At 43.6% G+C, this 19,737-nt stretch overlaps 1 protein-coding gene across 9 annotated transcripts in view; it reads left to right on the top strand.

Moving 5' to 3' along the window:
- TUB (TUB bipartite transcription factor) overlaps nt 1-19,737 on the top strand; it is a 159,201-nt gene that overhangs the window by 76,257 nt on the left and 63,207 nt on the right. For 2 of the 9 annotated variants that reach the window (XM_030482916.1, XM_030482918.1), the window contains exon 1: nt 4,771-5,306. The exons of 6 other annotated variants lie outside the window; for them this stretch is intronic. In XM_030482916.1, the coding sequence (XP_030338776.1) occupies nt 5,269-5,306 (38 nt within the window). In that variant the 5' untranslated portion in view covers nt 4,771-5,268. Of the gene's footprint in view, nt 1-4,069; nt 5,307-19,737 lie in introns of those variants that run through there. One more of the 9 variants, XM_030482912.1, reaches the window with a different exon arrangement.

The following is a 19,737-nucleotide window of genomic DNA, read 5'->3' on the forward strand; positions in this document are numbered from 1 at the left end:
AGTGACTAAATTGAAAAATCACTCTGGGTGGCGAGGGAGCTCTATCCTGTTATTGCAGAATAGATTTTATTTCAGTGTGTTTCCCATCAGTATTTATGCTCTACAGCCTCACAATAAAGAAACAGAAATGTACTTACTGGAATGAAAATAGATGAAATACAGCAAGGGAAAGAAAGCTTTCATGGAGAGATGGAGAGGATCAAACATGTAAAGGCTGCAATAAATCTTTCATATACCAATTTGTCTCCTCCCCAGAGTTTCATCTCCAAATTGTTCATCTTTGCCACAAAATTTTCTTGTTACAGTTGAAATTGGGATATCAAAATTAATACCTTTTTTCTTACTGGGAAACAAGATTTAAACTGGGCTTCTTTCTGTTGAAGGCACAAGGACAGAGAACTTGGCATGAGCCTCATTCAAAGCCCACAAAAACGAGCAAAATTCTCTCTATCATGTGTTTGGTATTACTGAAGTGTTCATGGAGAAAATTACCATTCAAGACTTTGATTTTATTCGCTTTTTGTAAGCATTTTCTTCATTTTGATGTGTGAAAGTTTTAATGCCCTTATTGTCATCCCTGGAGTTTATTTTGAATTTGTTTCAACAGATTCCAGAACTCACTGCTTGGGAAGAAATCCACTGAGCTTGCTGAATTTCAGCTCATTACACAAAACCTCAGCATTTGCATCTGGTCCTGGTTAGCTGCAGAGTTTGATTTTCAAACAAACAAACAAAATACCCTAGATACGCTCACAACTGATCGGAGCTTTACACAGAGAAGTTCATGAACTTTGTCAGGAAACCTACGTTTGTAATGAATGCAGATAAATTTTATTTGGCATGGTTTTACTTCAAATATGATAGCTTCATTTTAGATATATTGGAATGGAAAAATCTAAACACAACCATTTCTGTAGTTATGCCAGCACAAACACATCCTGTTCCTTGTTATTCAGAGCTTAAAATTAGAAATGTCCAAGCCAATAAAGGAAAACCCAGAATCCTCACACGTTTCTGCCAAACGTGTTATCTGTCCTGTTTGTGCTACTATAAGATGACAAATACTGAATAGAAGTGTTTTCTGTGCTATGTTTGGGGTGATCCAGAGACTGTTAGCTTTTGCCCTTTTAAAAGACCTAAAAAGTAAAGATCAAGTTAGTCTCTCAGATGTCTTATGAATGGATTAGGAACTATGAGTTAGGATGTGTTATTCCACAGCATAAAATCATGATGGCTCTGCAAATCAGAAAATCTATGACATTCATTACTGTACTTCTTTTTCTAAAATCAATCTTTTTTCAGGTCAGCTAAAAAGGCAAATGAGACGGGAATTTAATTGAATACATATCCTGAGCCTACTATAGCAGCTGTGAGGTGTAGGAAACCTAAACCACACAACATGCAGACCTTTCTATCTGTCGCACACAAGGTTTGAACAGTGCTGTGTTCATTAGTGCAGAAGCAACAGTGGCTCTAGAAAGACTAGCAATAGGAATACAGATAGATAAAAACCTCTCTATAAAAGATACTCTGTGCACTTTTTCAAATCCATGTATACATTTACTACTTCATTATTTTTTTCTTTCATGGGCTAAATTACAAGAAATTAATTACCCCAACATGGGAAAATTAGACTTTTTAAAAGTTATTAATCTGTACGTTTAGGAATGAGCTAACATCAGTTTCTTGTTTTACTGCTTGTTTAGGTTCTCCCAACTCCCTTTCAACAGAGTCCTCCTGCTTTGATGTCTTGCTCTCTATCCAGATTGCCAGGAGGCTTTCAGTTGCAAATGCAGGTGTTCTCAACGGTTAGATATAGTTGTGTTGTATTATTCATCATCTCAATCAAAAAAAAATGCATTAGTAGGACACTTCCTTTACACAGAGGACAAAATAGGAATAATTGGAAAGGTAGCACACTGTACATAAAGATGCTACTCAGTGAGACATATTTGGCAGTGGAGGAGCTAGGTTTGCATCTGTGTTGCTGCCTTCCATCTGTTTCATGTATCCACAGCTGAACCTTTAAAGCACTCTTTTCCTAACAGGCTACCTTGCCCGTCAGGCTGGAATCCGAAACTAATTAAGTATGGCTTCTGAAAAGTACAATTCTCTTTACAGATAGCACTTGAAAGTCATCATTGTGTGTAAGGGCTATTTGTTATATGCTGGTATTTTTCCCTTGTTTTTGTTGGAGTAGTACTTGGAGAAACTGGCATCCGCAAAAGCCAGGACTTCCCTAAGCTGTTGAAAATTACTAGAAATGTCAGTGAACAGATCTGCACCTCACAGGCAATCTTGAGGCTTGTTACACAGCAAAACGAACACCTTGGTCATCCACTCAGCAAGGATTTCTCTGTAATTCTTGCCCTGCCATTCAGGGTTAGCTCTGTGTGCCATGTAGACAAAGCAGAGTGACAACCATTGGAGACTGGTGAGTTGGGACCTTGCTCTGAGTTAGAGAGATGCAGTAGCCCTGTTCTTAACTCTGCCAGCTTTAGAGGGCTGAGATTCACCTTTCTGCTCAGTTCATTGGCTTCCAAAATGGGGGTAGAGCATTGCCAGTGAGAAAAAACTAAAGCTGGAGAGTGAGGGAGTATAAAAGCAAGTCACCCAAGACGGTAAAGGGATAAGGGAGAATCAAGGCGGGGGAAGATGAGGAACATGGTTGCAAGCATAAATAAACCCTATCAGAGAACTGGTTTTCCCTTTTCCCATGCAATTTTCCTGATCTTTCTTCTCCTTTGTGTCAGCTCTCCCTGATTTACATTGTGCTCTGCACAGTCCCATCTTCAAGTACACCCTGACAGTCTCCCATTTTGAACATCTAGTAAACCCCATATCCTTTGCATTTGTTAACACAAACATGGTCTTGGGCTGTTTAAATGACAGTGAAGCATTTCCATATTTCATATCCTTTAAAGGCTCAGAGGGATCTTTTTGATGTGTTTGCATTAGTTCATCTATCAGACTTTACACTTACGGCTCTTTGAAAATAGATATTCTAATCATCACCCTCGAGAGCTTTTGACTCCAATGACATGAAACTCTTCTAGTTTTCATCTTTCTTCTTTTCTACAGAAGCCTCACTAAAAGGGTATGTTTACAAAGCACTCATCTCAGTGGCGGGAGATGGGATGTCTCCTGCAGCTGCCTCCTCATGCTAATACCACTGCCAGGATGTGGTGAAGCCTGCTGGTTTACAGTTCCAGGTTGTGCCTGACCGGAATGGAGGTCTGTCAAGTCCAGTGACTAATGCTGGTCAAAAAAGCAGCAAACTATCCACATAGATGCGAGGGAATTTTTCCTTAAAGGTAGATCTCATTCTGACTTTTGGAAAACGTCTAAATTCTGGTTTCTGGCTTTAAAACAAAATAGCCTCTCAGAAGTTTACAACAATGAAGAAACTGGTAACATTCCTGTTATCTGTTAAGCATGCCATTTTCTGTTGACTCTTGCTGGCTTCATGGCCTCAGCCGTGTTCTTTCGTAATGAACTCTACCACACGGTCATGTTGTGTGAAAAACTACCTCCTTCAGTCGGTTTTAATTTGTAAAATTATAATAGTCTCCTTGTGTTTTTATGCTATAAAATCAAAAGAAAAGTTTTTTTCTACTGGTCTGCTCCACTATTTCTAAACGCTTCCCTCTAAACTCCCAATTTTCTTAGGTGAACATTTCTTTCAACTCTCCACTGAGACGTGCACCTTTCCACAGCCTTAATTATTCATCTTTCTCTCTAATTCTGCAATACCTTGCAATGGGATAACCTGTGCCATACACTTCTTTCGCACGAATTCACCCCATCAAGAACAATGTTGTAAATTGGGGATGGCTTAGCATATCAGAGCTTCACGTCTTTGTCACTTGGGCGTCCCTTTCCATCTTAGCCTCTCCATTTTAGCCTCTTCAGGGCACAATGGGTGCCACACTTAACTCCTTGGTGGTTTATCCCACAATGCCTATTCTGTGTGAAAAGGTGACTTCAGCTAACTCCTAACAGTCTTAACTATCTCCACATAGTACATGTTACCCACAACAAAACTTCTGACTTTTGGCGTTATTCAAAGCAAAGAGACTATATATTTCATCCATCCTTATTTTTCACTAATTCCTACTTTCTTCAGATAATTTTTTCCACAAAGTCAGGAACTGTTTCAGTAAGTGTATAGTCTGACACAGGCTAAGGGGAGGAGGAGGATTTACAACAGTTTAAATGGGCTTTACTTCTGCTCTGGCTGTAGGGTTGGAGCAGTGCTGGTCTTGCTGCGACGGGTGGGTAGCAGCCTGTAGGACACTTGTGTAGCAATAGGCGAGGTCCTCAGGGAGCCGTGACCGCGCTCTGTGCAGCCAGCCTCAGCCTTCCACCATGGTTGCCCCAGGAGCGCTGCTGGTGCTCACAGCCGCGCTGGTCCCAGCTGAGGTGGGCCGCAGACACCATGTCCCTGCGGCTCTGCATCACTGCGAGGCGCCTCTCCGGCACCAGCCAACAGAAAACATCAGTTTTCCCGCAAGGGCCGCGTTAAGCTTTTACAAGCAGACCCCGGGCCGTGGCTCCTCAGCCATTTTGGGTCGAGTTGCCGAAACTGACAGACTTTGCCCGTAGGGCTGGCGGAGAAGCTCCTGGGCGCAACCTGCGCTCTCTTCGCGCCTCTCCCGCCTCAGCCGGCTGCGAGGCCCTCCCGACCGTCACCCCGCGCCGCCCGGCCGCTGCTCGCCACCGGGGATGCCCCGCACATGCCCAGTGGCGGGGCGGGCGCCGGCCGTGAGTCAGTGGCGGCGCGGCTGACGGGCAGGGGCGGGCCCGGCGCGGGGGGCGGCTCAGCTCGGCCCGGCCCGGCCCGGCCCGGCCCGCCTCGCCCGGGCGATGCCTCAGCGCGGCAGCGGCGGCTGCGGGGGGGCGGGCGGGTAGCGGCAGCGGGGACGAGCGCTGCTGCCCTGCCTTTCCCTGCCCGCCGCTGGCCCTTCCTCCGCCTCCTCCCGCGGCCCCCTCCCCCGCTCCGGTGCCCGACCCAGCCGCCGCTCCGGGCAGGGAGGAAGGGCTGGGAGCCGCCTCCCGCTGCCCCCGGCCGCCCCCCTCCCCATGCAGCCCGGCCCGCCGCTGGGAGCCCTCCCCGGGGGGATGTTTCTGCGGCCGCTGCCGGGATAACCGGCGCGCCGTCCGCCCCCTCCCCGGACGGAGGATGCTGCCCGCGTCGTGGCGGGTTCCGACTCGGGCAGCAGCGGCCGCGTCCCCCTCCTCGGCTCCGGGCAGCGTCGCCGGGGAGAGATGACTTCAAGGCACCAGGCGGACTGGATCCCTTACAGGTAGGGGCGACCGCCGCCGGGGTGTGAGCGCGGCCAGAGGGACCGGAGCTGCTCCTGGGTTGGAGTCGCTGCCCCCAGGCGGCTTCGGGGGATGGCCGCCGGAATCCAACCCGGAGCAGATCTGGCTTCGGCGGCGGAGCCGGGGGTCCGGACTCTGCCCGTGGCGCCAGGGGGAGGCGGTGGGTCCCGCCCGGAGGAGCGGGTCGCGGGCCAGCCCCGTGCCTGCCGGCTGGCGGCTGCTGTCGGAGGGGGGCCCGGTCTCGGCTCCCAACTTCGGGCGGTCCCGCTCCGCGAAGTTAAACCGCTGGTTTCTGGGGAGACCTGTCAGGCCCGAGGAGAGCGGGAGAGATCTCCTCCGCGCTTCCGCCACTAGTCCCCCACCTCCCTGGTGGGCCGGGCGGCAGCAGGCGGAGCGCTGTACCGGCGGTGGCGGCCGTCGCCCCTCAGCCGCGGAGACCCCGGCCCCTACGGGCGCTGCCGCCTGAGCGCCCGCTGCCCGTTCCGCTGGGCGCCACCGAGAGCCGAGCTGCGCGCGGGGGGCCGGGCAGCGCGCGGGCGCGGCTGCCGCTTCCTCGCGGCGCGGAGCGGAGCGTCCGGGTCCGTTGGTGCCGCCATGGCGAGGAGCGGGATCGCTATGGCAGCGCCCGGCGGCCGGCTGCCATTGGCTCCGCCGTTGCCATAAGCTACGGGAGCCGCCGCGCGGCGGCTGCTGCTGCCCGGGAGCCCCGTGCGTCAGCGGCGGCGAGGAGCGGGAGCCGGCCCCGCGACGTGCGGCTGCCCCCCGGCCGGGCGGTGCGGGGCCGGCTCCGCCGTGCCCTCCCGTGCCTGCCCCAGCGCCCGGGTCTGGAGCGGGAGCGTTTGCTGCTGGAAGATCAGAACAGTTTGTTTCTGGCTCGCCGGTGCGAGGAGGAAGCGAGCCAAATCGGATCTAGCTCCGGGCGGGCTGGGCTGGGCTCTGGAGCAGAAGTAAACCCATTTCTGCATTTGCTTTTCGGAGTGACATTGACGCTGTGGGGTTTCTTAGTCTTCATGAAAGTATCTTTTCCAAACAATCATTACGGCAGGAAATCACCGGCATTTAGAAAGGTGTTCTGGATAGGCAGCAAGCATGTTTGTTTCGTTCGTTTGGTTGTAAATAAGACAAGTTAGATGCAGTAACGTAAACATTTTTCTTCTTTTATTTTGTAAACACGCATGAAATAAAAAATATTTCCAGAGTGTGCTTTGAAACAAAGACAGATGTTTAAACAGGTCAGTTGTAGTTTGCCCTGTTCTAAATGACAGTATTTGTAGCGACCATATGCCACAATAAGTGCAACGTAAACACAAATAAATCACTCCTTAATACAGAGAAAAAAACCCGACCTGGTAGATGCACAAATGGAAGTCTGACGCTTTCATCTCTGTGTGTGATTGATAGTTCTAATCAATAGAAGAATCAGAAAGAAAGAAATTGATTGCGATGAACCCGAGAATATCGTGGCTCTCTCCAACAGCTCCTTCAGACTGTGTGCTTTAAAAGACGTAACAAATTGGCAATAAGGCTTCAAAAACGAGTAGCGGATGCATTCTGATGCAATTTTGAAGCCTTGTAATGAAGGCAAAAATACCACAGGAACAGCTGCTCATGGCTCTTCCCAGCAGCAGGGGAACTGTTTCTCCATTCTCTCGCTGTACATGAGGCTCTGCAGAGGCCAGTGCCAAAAGTTTGCTGAGCGGTTTTGTAGCCATGGCCTTGAAGATGGAAATAAAACATCTCTTCGGTTCCTGCTTAGTGCAGTTCAGATAAGCAAAGGGAGACAAAACAGTAGATTTTCAGAGAAACACAGATCTGATAATGCGTATATCTTTTCTAACATACTATTATTGAATGTTAACTGTATCAAATTGCTGAGGACTGCCCCAAACCGAAAAGCAAACAAACCACGCTTCTGCTCTGAAAGTCTTTGTCTAGGCTTCTAAAATAGAGTTGTCTCAAGAAGTTGGCTTATTTTTAATTCTTCAGAGCTACTTCCTGAGTCAGAGGTATATCATTGCAAATCTCATCGAACTTGCTTGTTTAAAGCATCCTGCAGGATCTTCTGAACATGCTTACCCAGAGAGCAATAGTTTCTGAGTGCATATGTGGCTGAGATTACACATGAAAACACTGTATTAGTAAATTAGGTCAAAGAACCTTTTTGTAGGAGTGAAACACATTATGAGAGGGAGAGGCCTGATGTGCACCCCTCAGGATAGTTCATCTTCTCTCCCACCTTCTTTATGGCCTGGGTGGCATGTGACAGCCCAATGTCACTGCTGCTCCCGTGGGGGACAGGGCACAGGCTCTTGGGCATGCTAAAGTCTGTAAAGATGTATGTGACATAGCCTGAGCCTCGCTGATGTACAGTGTGGTAGAAAATGCTGCGAGCCCTTGTCTGAGCTTGGCAGAGCTGTTTCAACTTTGGCACGGACTTTAAAATGGTAGCAGGACTCTTAAACCTGCATTGTTCCTCCTGGCAATTGATCGTGCATGCAGTTGTATACCTGAATTAATTCAAGCAGAAAAGTGTGGGGTTTTTTCTTCAGTAAAATGTCATATTTTTCTTTACAAGTGAAAGGAGCCAGAGGGAATCAGTTCTGCATGTGTCGTGCACAACTCATTAAGCAATCCACCTGCACGTCCAAAGCTCACAAAACAGATTATACTTCCACTGAGAATGTTTTGGGTGAGTTAACAAAAAATAGAAGGCAATTCTTTCAGTGTCAGTGCTAGCTTTTTATGCAGAGGTGGGTAAAAGATTCATACTATTTGTGAGTTTGCTATTTCAGCAGTTTGCCCTTAATGTCTTGTCTTCTTCTCTTATATATTCTGCTTTTGAAACACTACTAGTTGTAGGATGAGCGGATTTGAGTTCACTAATGTTATGCAATGCAATCAAGAAGTTTTTTAGAAATAAATATATTGCATTTATTTTCATGAAACTGCATAGATAGTCAAGTATATGATTAAGCACTTATAGAAACCTACACACCAGATAAAATGAGCTAGGAATTATTCTTTAAACTTAATCCATTGTTAACAATATTTCTGTCCTTTATTACTAAGAATCAAAATACTTCAGACTCAAGTGAAAAATCAGTTGTAGTTCATGTAGCTGCCCCCAGCCCTGGGGGTGGTTCCTGATGGCACTTAAAAGTAAGATATAGCTTCTTGAGGAATTATGTTCTCAAGCACAATAGTGTGTTCCTTTGGTATCCTTCCACAGTTTCCAGTAGAAAATAGCAGAAGTATCTGGGAATCATTACAGATTATAGGAGTTCAGGTTTTTTGTTCAAAAGTGTGCGTTGTTTTCCTGTCTTTTCTTGAACTCATTTTTAATTTATAGAATTTCTGAAATTAACATATTCATTTTTATTTTATGCTGATCTGTCTGGAATAAGTGAACACGTTCCTCATACTGCATAACTATAGTTAAACGAAACTTGCTAGCTAAGATAAAAATATCAGTCACCTCAGTCACAGTAAGGTCCCAGTCCCCATTATTATTATTTCTTCTATTTTCACTTGTTTCTTTAACAATAAATCTTAATACTATAACTTAAAAAGGAGCATTTACAAAACAATCTCACCTGTTAAATGAGAAATATATGAAGACTGTCAGCTGAAAAGCACAGTCCACAGAGGAATGAATTTGCTGCGAGTCCCCAGAGTTCTTTGAAAAGCTTCTGGAATTCTACTGAGACTTGGTTTGTGTGGAAAAACCTGCCATAGCCCAAGAGGACCCCATGAACGGTGCTACGGGGGGTCTGGCACTTTGTGCAGAGGGCTCTATGTAAAGCAGATTACACAGCATGCATTTTGCAGTGGTTTAATATGTCTTGATATGTACATGATGATGGTAATAATATGCCTTATTTTGTGACATTTTTTATTATGCTCAATTTTTGTAGCTTTCATGAATTTGCTCTGAAGTTTTAAGGCTGTGCTTAGATATTGCAGCTATAAACAGTCACTAGTTATTTACTTGCAAAGTGAAGGATTACAGTTGCATGAAAATTGTGGAGCACATTGGTATTGTAAATTCATGAATCATGGCAATTCAATTCATGAATCGTTTCGTGGAACAGGAACAGCCTTGAAGACCAAGGGTGTCCCACACTCGCTTCTATACATTTATTTGAGTTATTGGGGTATTATCTATCCTTATGCCTCGACATTTTAAAGGCAGCAGTGAAGGCAGAGTGCTCATGCTGCTTGAAGGTGCAGTTTGTGACCGAGTGCATTGCAGCGCAGGCAGGCTCACTCTCAGCTGCCTGCTTTGGGGAATGGCATGGATAATTTATGAGAGCTGCTTTTCCTAAGGAAAAGGGTACAAAGAGCATGCGTCTCCTCTAAATTAGGATGTCTTGTCTCAAATTATTATGAGGTATAAAATTAGCCTAGTCATGTGCTCTTAAAACATTTAAGTTAGAGCTCTCCCTTAATGGGGGTCTGTACTCATACAGGGCGGTACTGCTGTTGTGCATGGAGACTCCAGCTGAGATCAAAGTCCTGTTTTTCCCAGCATCATTGTTAGGGAGCTGTACAAGCACATCGTCAGAGGCAATTGTTACCCTGAAGCTGATAGCCTAAGTCAACGAGGCAGAAAAGAAAGGCGACGAAAATAAGGTATCACTTCAGTTTTACCAGCGAGGGAAATAGAGACCTGTGGAAGTTGCAGGGAACTGGCTTAAACGGAAATGGGACAAGGCTCAAGGGAGATCAGCCTCAGAGCTGGGAGTGAAATCTAGTCATCCTGTGCTTTGCAGTGTGCAAGGGGTGGATTTAAGTAAGGGGTTGAATGGGCTTTGCCACCTCTTGCAGGGTGCACTGTGGGCCTTATGACAGATAAGTGGCAGCCCCAGCTGCCCTACAGTATTGTTGCCCCCAGACACTTTTGCATTATCAACATCCAGATCGAGATTAAAAGTCATTTGTTTCATAATAGGCCAGTGGGTTTCTGATAGTGACAATCATTTGCAGGTTTCTGGCATGACAATCATTTACGAGGCATCTGTGCCAGATTTGGATCACAGCTGGAAAGTGGATATGGAATGTTATGTCGTCTCTTGCAGTTCCCAGAGTTGGACGGTTTTGACTCTTATGCCTGAGGGTTTTTGGACATTTACGTCAAGTGCTGTCCATTAAAACATGCAAGCAGCAGCTTTTCTGGAATGTGGTACTTTTTATTAGTAACTAAAAATTGCCATAGTAGAGAGCTGGATTCTTTTCAGACTTCCTCCTTGTTCCTCCTTCCCTCACACTAATGACTTATTTTCTAATTCATGCTTTTCTCTCTTTCTCTTTATGAACAGACTTCTTTTTGCTGTTTGTCCCTACATCTTGTTTTCCTTGCCTCTTTTTTTTTGTTTTCTTCTCTTTCCTATATAGGGATTACTCATGAAAACAGAATTCTAGCTTAGCAGCTATATGGTGCCTGCAGAAGATACCGTCTCTGTACATGTTTGCTATTTAATTTGTATTTTACTGTTTGTAACTTTTGAATAAATCCAACTTCTCATTGTATTACCAAAGTAGTTTTGCAATTTTTTAAAGCTGACATTTATTTTTAAGATTATTGAGAAATAGTTTCTTTTTTTTTTTTTTTTTTTGCACGGATTATTGAAAGATTATTGCTTTAAGCATGGATGTTAAAATGAATGTTTATTTTCTCTCTCATTGCTGGAGTTTTTGTTACTGTTGTATATGAAGGCCAATAACTGGAATTAGGAGATCCCCTTCTTGGGCATAGTCTGTGTCATGAAAATGTGGATGGTGGGGAACAGAAGAACTGTTCTCTCACAGTTTTATAATCCCTTTTAACATTGCGTAGTGGCAGGACAATACCTGCAAGTTCTGAAAACTCTCATCTGAGAATGTAACACCTCTCTGGGCTCTGTTACCATTTGTATAATGCTAACAGTATGCAGGTATACAGCAAGAGAGTCTTCAGTCTGGAGAATTTTCAGTTTAGAAGATGATAGATACAAAAGAAGGGCACAAAATACAAGTGAAAAAGATCAGGGTGATTGTTGGGATACTTTTTGCTTTCATTTTTGTTAACAGACATTATCATCAGCTTCTTTTGACTATCCTGTTCTTAAGAAAATGGGAAGTAAAGCGATAGTGCTTAAGTAGATAAGGAAATGTGTTCCCAGAGAAGGGTGTACAGAGCGTGCAAAGGTAATTGTGGGAGGTGGAAAGATTAGTGTAATTATTTTGGTACATGTGATAAAAGATGAAACCATTCTTTTTTTTCTGATGTAGTTGTTTTACACCATCTCATTTTATCTAATACTTGATGGTAATGTAGCTTTTTTGCTTTATATCTGTTCAGTAACTGTGGGTGTATTGTGGGTCATTTATGGCATAATTTCTGTTTGAGTCTACATTGTGGAGCTTTGTGACATTAGGAAGGTCTTTAAATACTCGGTTTTCTCTGTAACTAAATTGTTTGCTAGATGTATTTATATTTTCTTCCTTTACATTAACAAGAACCTAAAATGCACCTTTACTTTCCCTTTCAGTGATTACAGAAGAAGTAGCTTTCATACTTTTGGATTGCTAATAAGTTGTGAGGTTACGTATTTGTTTATTATTTACTCTTAAAGGGAAAAAGTGACCCAATTTAAACCACTTCTTTTGGGGAAATGCGGTAGTGCCTTATACAGCAAAGGGTAGTAACTGCTTCTGCTGTTTCAAGAACTTTGCAAATCTTGGATGCTGGTTCTGTGCAGTCAGACTATAGCCCTTGTAGTACTGAGACTACTATCCTGGACGTAGGGATGCTGTAGCATCTAACACCGTCCTCTGCAACACAGGTGTGTGGTTGCTTGCAGGAAGCAGCCGCAAAGAGGTGCCACAAAAGCCTTTCTAATGACTTAAAAGGGAATTGGATTAGTTCCATAACCTTCTCTGAGCTCATGTTTTAGCTGAGCAAATAATGGCAAGCAGTCTATAATACATTAATATGCATGTGCAAATGCACTTTGTTTGTGGGTGACATACTTATCTTGCTCTCTGATAATACAAGTGTCCGAGTCATTCTTTCATGGAGTTTTAGCTTGAATTCTTAGATGTTTACCAAAATTCAGATTTCAGTGGAAACCTCAAGGTTCCTGAAGGGATGCGTCAACACAAGTTTGTGAATATCGTAATTCATAATTAATGTAACTCATTTGACACAGGTAATGAAACCACAGCATGAAGTTTTTAATGGTAATTTTAATTGTAATCACAGTTCTAACTAGCTGCAGGTGAGAAATTACAAGATGAAGAAATTCCTTGATTAACTTCAAGTAATGACTAAGTTGGAAACCGTATCTGCAAGTGAAATACAGATACGTCAGTCTTTCATCCATGTTTGGGGAAGGGATCAAAACAGGTTTGTCTTTCAATTTGGTCTCAGTTTGAAAGCAAAATAACAAAAGCTAAAGGATGGATATTTCCATTAATGGTACCTGTGTCACAACAAGAAGCATAAGGAAAATGAGTCTATGTTTTTTTCCAGAGCACGTTATTGCTAACCAATGGTATTGTGGCAGCATTTTCACTTGTCTACAGCAACAAAAACAACAAAATAATATGTTACACCATGTTGCAATTCTTACTTCTGTAAATTTGGGGAAATTATTTGATATATTGTAGAAATTAAAGAATAGATAACTTGTTCAGACAATGACTTGGACTTACTGCTCAGGTCAGGTTGAGTGGCAACTGAGAGACTAAGACACTTACTGTACTTTGAAATGCATCCCACTATTTTTGGCAGATATAAATCCTAAGACTCAAGCCAGGAGTGTGAATTTCTGTTAACAATTTTTTGCAGACTTAGGGATTGCATGAACTCTTACATGTTTACCTAAAACTTTAGGTTAGTTATATGGGTAAAGAATGCATCTTTTGGGACACTGCATCTGTAGAGCAATGTTAAATAATATTAAAGATGTCTCACACCAGTGAGACAGACCTCAATAATTGACTCTTCCAGGTATTTTTTTTTTTAACATTTTACCTAATGTTAAATCAGTTCACTGGCTGTTGCTGCAGGTTTAAAAAGTGAAGTACAAGGTTTGAGAGACAGATTTTGTGCTTGCCCTAGAATAACACTAGCATTGTTTTATTGCCTGTCCTTAAGGCAGAGTTCAGGTGCCTCTGCACATTGCATATCATTAAATCTATGCAATCATAGAATCATAGAATGGTAAGGGGTTGGAAAAGACCTTTAAAGTCACCAAGTCAACCTGTAACGTAGCACTCACTGCTAAGTTCATGACTAAACCACGTTCCTAAGTGCTGCATCTACATGAGGTCTTTTAAATACCTCCAGGGATGGTGGCTCAACCATTTCCCTGGGCAGCCTGTTCCAGTGCTTGACAACCCTGTCAGTGAAAAACTTTTCCTGATACCCAGTCTAAACCTCCCCTGGAGCAACTTGAGGCCATTTCTTCTTGTCCTATCACTTGTTACCTGGGAGAAGAGACCGACACTCACCTTGCTTCATCCTTCCTTTCAGGTAGTTGTAGAGAACTATAAGGTCTCCCCTGAGCTTTCTCTTGTCCAGGCTAAACAACACCAGTTCCCTCAGCCGTTCCTTATAAGACTTGTGCTCCAGACCCTTCACCAGCTTCATTGCCCTTCTCCAGACCTGCTACAGCAACTCAGTATCTCTCTTGCAGTGAGGAGCCCAGAACTGAACACAGGATTCGAGGTGCGGCCTCACCAGCGCCGAGTACAGGGGGAAGATCACTTGCCTTCTCCGGCTGGCCGCACTGTGTCTGGTACAAGCCAGGATCCAGCCTGTTCAGAACCCTCTGCGAAGCCTTCCTACCCTCCAGCAGACCAACACTGCTGGCCCAGCTTGGTGTCATCTGCGAACTTACTGAGGGTGCACTTGATCCCCCCATCCAGATCATTGACAAAGATATTAAACAGAACTGGCCCGAGGCCTGAGCCCTGGGGAACACCACTTGTGGCTGGATTTAACTCCATTCACCACCACTCTTGGTGAATACTCTTGGTGAATACTCCCTATCCTAATCAGCTCCTCCCGGAGCTCTGTCCCTAAACTGGAGGAGCTGCCTTACCTGAGTGCACCTCCCACAGGTCTGCTCACTGGTGCCATCCAAAACTTCCCTAAGAGCAGGGCAGACCCTGCAGCCTGGCACCCGAATGGGAGCATATTCCCACTGGAGCTCTGTCCAGGCAGCTGCATCAGTTGCGCTGGTGCAGAGCTTGAGAGGCCATGGCTTTCTGCCGGGTGGATACCACTGCTCCCTGGTCAGGCTGGCAGGGCTTCAGCACCCTTCCTGCACATGCCATACTCTCTTTGTACACCTTGTTGGTGGCATTCCCTAAGGGATTCTTTTATATTGGGTGGGAGGCTTGGTTGCCCTTGCTCCTGGCCCCACTTGAGTTCCAGCAGCTACTGTTGCACAAGCTGTGGGCTTCTGGTGGCTCTCTTGGCTCCCCTGGAGTTTTCCCTGGTTCAGGAACTCCCCCATGCACCATGCTGGAGTGCTCCACTGCAGGTCGTGCCAGCATCAGAGTTTCTTGCCTTGGCGACTGATGGAAACAGAAAGAACTGTATAGCTTTGCTTGGTGTTGAATTGGTTAAATTCTTTTCTTCTGTATTTGATCTCTGTGGTATGTCCATGCTGCATACTGCAGTGCAGTAGAGAGACACTTGGGTGAGCTGCATATGAGCTGACACAGGTATTGAAAGCTGTACAACCACATCAAAAATGCAGGAGTGATTTACTCCTTTGAGGAGCCATGCAGTTCAGTCTGTGAGGAACGTGTTAGCATGTTTACAGCTACCTGGGTATCTATCATAGCACAGTTCACAATGTGGATGTAACTTTTAATTTAAAATTCATTATCTGCTCTAAGCAAAGAATGTTAATTTTTGCTGTTAAGAACACTAGCCACCTGTGAGAGACCTAATCTAGGCTCTGGCTTTTCAGAATACTAGGATAATTCTTCTCGGATATGGCAGATATATTAGTAAGGAAATACTATATTAATACCCAGAGAAACTGGGCCATCATATGAATGCAGAAAGATCATGACATTGCTAGAAGTTTGAGGCATCCTGGAAGATGCCTTTTAAATGTTAGCTATTTCAAAGAATGATATAATGTAGTATCCTGGCAGTATTGATCCAGCTTGAAAAAATGCTAATTACTTCCTCGGGGCTTGAATATCACACACAGATTTTAAAGATCAAGAAAAACCAGCACAGGAGAAATTTAAATGAAGTGAAAGGTTCTCCCTTTCTGCCTGCCTTCCTTCCCCTTTTCCTTCCTGTTTGATTCTTGGGCACCTTCTGTTGTTTATTCATTTAATGCTGTACGCCTCAGGCACGATAGAGGTTGTTCTGTGTAGTATGGGAAGGAAAAAAGTTTTCCAATCCTGTGCACTCTGTGTCAGAGTGATTTGCAGATTATTCTATTGGAAAAAATGTGAAATTACATTTGCAAAGCCTGAAAGGTGGGACATGCAAGTTCAAGTGTTCAAGTCTCTGCCCTCTGTGTTTCATTCCTTAGGAGGGTATTTCTAATACCTTAGATGAGTGCCTGGGCTTTCAGGTTATTTGTTGGTGTGGGCTGGGCCTGTCCCTCTCACCCCCCCAGATTTTCTTCTGGAACTCTGGAGGTCATTAAGTTTACAAGACCTGGATTTGATGAATTGGCATTCTTTTACAAGACGTCTGGCAAAAGAATCCAGTGAATTCTAGACTTGGAAGGAAAGATATTAGGGCTTAGAAAATTAATTTTACTTAAATTTTAATTTCTGAAAGCCATCATTTCACTGAAGTGGTACCAAATAATATAAGCCATAACAAAAATTGAAGAGACTATAAAGCAACTAGGAGCTCACTGGAAATGAGAATTCAGCTGCTATACTTCCAGTTTATTGATTGTTAAATTACATTAAAATATAAAGATTTTGAAGCAGAAGATTTAAGAACATGTGCAGAATCGCTGTATTTCCACATTAGGTTGGTATAGGCCTTTAAAAAGATGGAATGTGATACTACACAGGGAACCTTGAAGAGTCTATGGCTGGATTTTCAAGAGTGCTGAGGGTCGCTCTGATTCTCTGCTTATGTTATTTCGTAATTTTGAGCCTCTTTGAAAATATGAAGTTTCTGATGAAAAATACTTTGGTGGAGAGAGAAGAGAGGAGAATGACTATTGTGCTGTCTAGTCCAAATGAGAAACTGCATATAACACGTTGCAGGTTTTATGTGTTCTTTGGCAAGAACAGCTCATTCTCAACAGAAAAAGCTTATTCTGATTAAAATGTAGGATACATTAGAGGCATTGAAGTTTTCACTGCATTGCATAATGAATTGCATGCCCAACTGACATTGTGAGGAGTCCTTAAAGTAATTTTCTAAGCATTGGGGATGAAAATTCAGCCCAAAGGGTTTTAGTTTACAGCGAGCTCTGCAGTATTGCATTTACTGTGGACTTGGATTAACAATGCCAAACTGCATATGGGTTTAAACTTAAACAGGGGAAGTTCAGGTTAGATATAAGGAAGAAGTTCTTTACTGTGAAAGTGGTGAGGCACTGGCACAGGTTGCCCAAAGAAGTTGTGAATGCTCCATCCCTGGCAGTGCTCAAGGCCAGGCTGGACAGAGTCTTGGGTGACATAGCAGGGGGGTTGGAACTAGATGATCTTAAGGTCCTTTCCAACCCTAACTGTTCTATGATTCTATGATTCTATGTTGCAATAAATAGTAAATAGAAAGATAGATTCTTTGTGGTTTTACTTTTCACTTTGCACTTGATGACTTAATCTTGTTGCTAATTTTTCATCAAAATGTCTATGATATTGTTTCTGTATTTTTTATTTTCACTCCATTGGAACAGGTCTGTACCTAACAATGATTGAGTTACTATTAATAATTCCCTAAGTTAATTACTTTGTGAAATAAAACATCAATTTTATTTTCACAACACAAAATGCCTGCCTCTATATTGTAATGATATTCAGTACTTCAGGAAAGTTGCTCAGTTTCTGTGGTTCTTTCACTTTTTGTGTGAGTCCTCTGTGTCTGGAAATTGGATTTGTAGTGCTCTGTCCAGTGTTCTGTCAAATGGCTGATGTTGGTTTTGGGGAGAATAGTGTATGCGCTGCTGGGAGAGAGCCCAGACATAATATGGGTTGAGTTAAATTTGTCAGTAAGTCAATGGCAGTATTTCCTTATAATCTTCCAGCTTTTCTTAAATTAAATGTTTTAATGATCCTAAAGCAGATAAATATTTGAGCAGGATTTCAGATCTGTGCTCCCATCCAGGAGCTGTCATCAAGTCTTTCTAAAGCAGATTTCAGATGCAAGCAGAGGTTCTTCTGTCAGCAGGTGGGAGCAGGGAGAGCATGTGTTCCCTGGGGAGAGCAGCATGGTTTGCAAGCACACGTAGCTTCAGCGATGTGGGTGAGCAGTCTCCGATCACTGCTGTAGTCACTGTTGTGGGGCTGGCAGTCCAGAGAAGCATGCTGCGTGCTCCCAGTTTGCTACACATAAAGGTAAGAGCATGTGCACTGATAACAGTACAATACTACCCCAGAATAATAAATTTTTTTGAAGAGTGTAGAGGAAGCTGTGCTGTCCTACGCATTTCTAGCTTGCTTGTGCTTATGGGCTTTCATTCCATAATTTTTGGGCTGAACTCCTCCTCATCCTGTTACAGTTTTGGCTACGTCCTGAAAGAGCAAGAGAATTGAGCCCTCTGCATCTGACAGAATGAAGGCGAATGACACTCAGTGGATGATCCTGCAGGCTCAACTAGTAACCTTTTATCTACAATAAACACAAACTCATGGGTTGTGCATTGGAATGTTAGAGCTATGAAAAATGTCCAAATAACAGTGATCACATGCTTCATCAATTTTTGTGCAGTGGGCAACTAGTGTTCCATAAAGAAACCAGAAGATACACAGTCATATGTAGTTATCTGAGAGGAGTAGAAAAACATCTGCTGGTGTATGAGTGTTGATTAGACCCAAAGGGGGATGTTATTTTCACTCTTTTTTTAATGGTCCAATAACTAAAATGATACTTTATGCCTTACTCAAATGCATTTGGAAACAGCTTCCCACAGTGCCAGAAGTGGTTTAATTACATCTGATACGGTTAAAAGGGGTCTCCAGCTTTGTCTGATACAGCTTCCTCTATCTGACAGTACACGTGCTTGCTTATTATTCCTACTGTTGTCTCCTTTTCCTGGTGATATATAGTATGGCCGTGGCCTGAGAGCTGAGTGTGGCAGGTCCCTCGGTGGTGTGGATGCGCCTTGGCGTGGTGTTGTAGTGCACTGCCAGTCTTGTGTCTCACCCTCACATGCTACGCTTTGTGTGGAGCTCTGGGAGATGTTGCAAAGGCAGAGGTGTGTTACCTCGTATTACAGATGCAGACACTGCACATACAGCAGAAGTATGGCTCTTCCAGGATAAAATTTCAGTAGCAGGAATTATATTTGCTTTATCTTCCACTTCCACCCTTTTTGCCTCTAAAACAGATTATCTTTTTAATTTCTGTATTTCTGTTTGTCTGCCAATAAGAAATCTGAATAAGAGCTAGGCATATGTTGTCAAGAAAAAATAAAACTAGTGAACTTTCTTCACCATGCGTTGGGTTGGAAGGGATCTTCTGCATGTACCTTGTAAGAAGTGGTACTAGGATCAATGCAGCTTTTGAAGGCAGAATTGCTATAGCTGTTGTACATCATGTTTCCCTACATGAATTCTCATTAATAATATTGAGCTGAGTCTAAAACCTTCCACTCCACAGAGAGGCCATTTAGGGTCTTTGCCTCTACCCAGCCACCACCTTCATCATGAAAGCTGTTGGACTTGACTTAGAATTTACTCCTCTTGCTTCTAGTTGAAATTAATCAACTGAAAAAAAAATAAATTATAGACATTACGAATGCATAAATCCTTCTGCCTTAAGAAACCAGGCAAACCCCTCTCAGTATAAGATACTGAATTGTCAGTGAAGGAATTTGAAGTTTGAGTGCTCTGGTCAAATTTTATTAATAGAACCCCTGTGGAAATGAAAATTCTTCCTGAAACTTCCAGAGATACATTTGTTCACTGCTTTTTGTCTTGTACTCTTATGCAAAATGTAGCACTAACATACATGTTTCGTGTGAGACAGAAATACTTCTTTGTCAAAGAAAGAACTGAATGTTTTGAATTTAATTTTACTTGCATGGTATGATTTGCTTCCTGTTCTAGAAAATCAGCAACCAGTCTGATAATCGCATATTTCTATTCACATTTTACCCACATTTTGATTGAAAATGTTTCATAGGAGAGAACTACCAGCCTTAGAGATGTGTCTGCTTTCAAGGCTGGATGTGGCTCTTCAGTCCCCAGTAGAGTTTGCTTTTG

This window comes from Strigops habroptila, chromosome 4 (assembly GCF_004027225.2).
Source record: "Strigops habroptila isolate Jane chromosome 4, bStrHab1.2.pri, whole genome shotgun sequence".
Taxonomy (NCBI): Eukaryota; Metazoa; Chordata; class Aves; order Psittaciformes; family Psittacidae; genus Strigops; species Strigops habroptila.